The sequence below is a fragment of the Grammomys surdaster genome, unplaced genomic scaffold (assembly GCF_004785775.1).
Source record: "Grammomys surdaster isolate TR1022 unplaced genomic scaffold, NIH_TR_1.0 167, whole genome shotgun sequence".
Classification (NCBI taxonomy): Eukaryota; Metazoa; Chordata; class Mammalia; order Rodentia; family Muridae; genus Grammomys; species Grammomys surdaster.
In genome coordinates this window covers 7272728-7276463 of record NW_021604615.1, presented here as the reverse complement: position 1 = coordinate 7276463, position 3736 = coordinate 7272728, and the positions used below count along the sequence as shown (strand labels likewise).

At 41.6% G+C, this 3736-nt stretch overlaps 1 protein-coding gene across 2 annotated transcripts in view; it reads right to left on the bottom strand.

Annotated features, from left to right (window-relative positions):
• Spaca7 (sperm acrosome associated 7) overlaps positions 1-3736 on the bottom strand; it is a 23676-nt gene that overhangs the window by 8236 nt on the left and 11704 nt on the right. Inside the window, exon 5 of one of the 2 annotated variants that reach the window (XM_028766273.1) lies at positions 2259-2330. In XM_028766273.1, coding sequence (XP_028622106.1) covers positions 2259-2330 — 72 coding nt within the window. The remainder of the gene's footprint in view (positions 1-2258; positions 2331-3736) is intronic. The other variant, XM_028766274.1, reaches the window with a different exon arrangement.

Genomic DNA, 3736 nt, shown 5'->3' with positions numbered 1-3736 from the left:
AAAAGGCCAACTATGAAAAGCAAAGATGCAAAAATTTAAAGGTAGAGAAACAATAAAAATAAATGAAATTTTCATACGTCTTGAGACACTCTAAAAACTTTGCAAAAATACAGGTGAAAAGTTAGGAACAATGGATAATTTCCCAAGGAAGTACAGGCAACTAGGAATAACACTTGAGCTAAGAAATATTCCTCTAAAGAAAATAGTCATCCCAGAGACTCCTCAGGAGATGGCACCAGGTTAGGCCCATTGTATGGGGCTTTTCTAATAAATCTTGGAACCAGATACTTTTTTATTTATTATTTTATTTGTTTTATGGTTTTCTTTTCAAGACAGGGTTTCTCTGTGTAACAATCCTGGCTCTCCAGGAATTCACTCTGTAGACGAGGCTATCCTCAAACTCCCAGAGATTCACCTGCCTCTGCCTCCCAAGTACTGGGACTAAAGGCATGTACCACTACTGCCTGATGGAGCCAGATGTTTTCAATGCTCTATATATTTTCCCCAAAAGAGTCCCAAAAGAAGAAGAGAAAGAGGAAGAGGAAGAGGAGGAATAAGAGGAGGAGGAGTTGGAGAAGAGAAAGAGAAGAAAAAAGAAAGAAGAAAAACCCCAAAAGGACTAGCAGTATCACCCTGATACTGCGACCTGATACAGAACTTAAGAGCCCACAGACTAATGTCACCTGTTCATTTAGATTCAGAACTACTAATAAATCATTGGCAAGACAAATTTGATGCTATTGTTAAGAAAATGTTGAATGTGATCAAGTGAAGCTTATTCCAGGAATGCAAGGTTGGTTTGATATTAGAAAAATCCTTTACAGACGAAAGTCGGCTACAGTGAACAGCAGAGAAGACCTCTCCTTTATATAGAAACAAAGGAGATTGCATGATTATCAATAAATATAACATGAAAACCCAAAACATATACAAGGAAAAACTGAAACCACTCCCTTAATATATGAAGACAAACTTGAGAAATAGAAAGACATCACACGTTTTTGGAAAGAACAATTCAACACCATAAATAGTCTATTTTTTCCTCAATTATTTTCTAGAAAGTAATACAATAATAGTAATCAAACAATCTTTTTTTTAAAATAGAAAATTAGACACAAAAATCCAAGAACTATCAGAAAAATAAAGGGAAACAAGGGATGTATTCCAGAAGAAGGGAATGTACCCCAGAAGGAGAAGGGATGAACCCCAGAAGCCACAGCAGGCATGAATGAAACTTTGAGGTCAATAACTGACATGCACAAGCAGTAAAAACAGGCACACATCTGCAGATGCACACATCTGAGGGTGCAACACATCTGGGGGTGTGGTGTATTGTAAGTGTGGGTCTGCAAACTGTGGCAATGGCTTTGAATAAGTCATGCTACAATACGTAGGTAGCCATAGGTGGAGACGAAGTTAAGACTGTGTTACTCAGAGAAAAATTCTGAAACAGAGACCACATGGGCCAATGAAGTGACATAAATATAGCAGAAAAACAGCAACTTCTCTTGGCTAATTATAGCCTAATTTATACCTGTAATTAGATGTAACATAATATAGATAGTCTATAATATGTAAACATAGTCTAATGCTATATTAAAAACAACAAAAGGTTATTCATTATGACTACATATAAATGGTGGGGTTTTTTTTGCATGAAAAAATCATGAACATCATCAAAAGTAAACATATCAGGGCTGAAGAGATGGCCCAGCAGTTAAGAGTTCTTACTACTCTTCCAGAGGACCTAGGTTTAGCTCCCAGCACCCACATCACAGCTCACAAACACCTGTAACTCCAGTTCCAGGGGATCCAGCTAGACACCATGGGCTCCCACACATAAACTCATGCAGGCAAATCACACACACATGTGGATGAAATAAAGCTTAAAAATAAAGTCTACTGACAAGTTAAAAAAAAAACATTTACAGCAGGTAAACAAAACAGATTTGGTTTGTTTTCATGTCAAACAGCTACCCACCCCCCAAAATAAAACACACCAAAAACATATTTTTAAAAAAAAGCTCAATAGAAGAGTGGGCTTTAAATAGGAAACAAAAAGTCGTTAACTAGAGAACTGCAAAGGAGAGTGATCTTGAGAGAGAGCGCCCCTCCTCCATGGACATGTGAGGGTGCATACTCCCCCGCACCCCGGCACAGGGGAGGCTGTGAGGAGCCGTTGCCTCACACTGTGCTGTCTTCCCATGTTGGTCCTGCCGGACAGGCAGGAAGGGCAGATCTGGGGCCTCTGCTCTCACCTTCAGGAGACAAGTGTGGCTCAAGCTTGGTCTCAGAGCTGTGGACACGAACGTTCTCAACCGTACTTCTGTCTTTAATGAAGAAATGGAAAAAAAACGGGAAACGTTTTCAGAATGATACACCTACTGATAAACACTGGGGTCGGGTGGGCTTTTCTTTTAAGATGCGGAAATGCTCAGAAATTGTTTCTGAGCTTTATCTACAAATAAATTTAAGAAGTCACCATGTGAAGATTGCACATGCCCTCTGCATTCATCTTTTGACTTGTCCGTTCCCGGATACATTTCCAATATATGAAAATCCCTAAGCACCAGGCCATTCACCAAAGCCGTATTTGCTTACAAATACTATTAACAGGCTTCCTGGCTTGGCTTGCTAAGGAATGTCATCATACCTGGTTCTTGGTCTTTTAGGGGGACTTACCTAGCACAAGCTAGGCAGGGGCAAGGAGGTACCAGATAAGCCACAAGTGTCTTGTGGGTGGACAAGGAACAGGAATGACTCCCAAGGCCAAGTCCAGGATGGTGAGGTCAGCACAGGAAGAAATAACTCCATCGAGTTATCATCGGCCATGGTTGGTGTTTCTGCCCAACATTAGTAACTGTGTAAGGGTCCTGAGTAAATAAGAAGTGGAGGCCTCGGCCTTGATCAGAATCCTAATTGCTGAATGATATTAAGTAAAAGAATTGCTGTTGGGCAAACACTACACCAAACCTTCAGGCAATATATTCAAACCTCTAAGTGGGGCAAGCTTGGGGCTGTTAAATGCTCAGTTTTAAATAGAGTCACCTTTGTGTTTACCTATGAAACTATTACTTAGATCCATTCAAACAACAGAGGCTAGTCCTTGGAGAAGCCAAGTGAGAAGCAGGCGGTAAATGCAGGATCCAGGGCCCAGACAGATCTGTATAGTGGGCCCAGGGGTATGTATTGATGACCCCTCTGCCCCATGCCAGAGGCCATGATGCCTTGGTCTGGTTCTGTATGTGAATTACATTTCAGAGTAATCCATCTAAGTTCTACACTCTACACATACCCATTTTCTAGTCTTAAGCCTACTCTACTCTACTCTACTCTACTCGAATCTAAGATAATCTAACCTAAGATAAACTTGAGACAAGAAAGCTCTATCAGTCCCTGGACACCGAGCTTCTCAGAGCCATGTGCACATCCTCTGTTAGAAGGAGGCTTTTCTTGTCCCCCAGAGCCTCAGTCTTGCTAATCTCCTTCCTCCAAGGAGGGGAGGGGAATTTAGCTGCAAGTCTACAGCAAATCCTCTCTTTCACTCCTGGCTTCCACACACCTGGGAGAAGTCATTTCTGCTGGTTGTGGAGAGCTGAGTTGAGGGCAGGGCTGAGGGTTGGGGGAACCCTCAGCCTCAGGGCAGGGCTACTTAACTCAGGTGACACTGCTGTCAAGTGTATCTGATGCTGGTAGCTCTAAGTGTATCTGATGCTGGTAGCTCTAAGTGTATCTG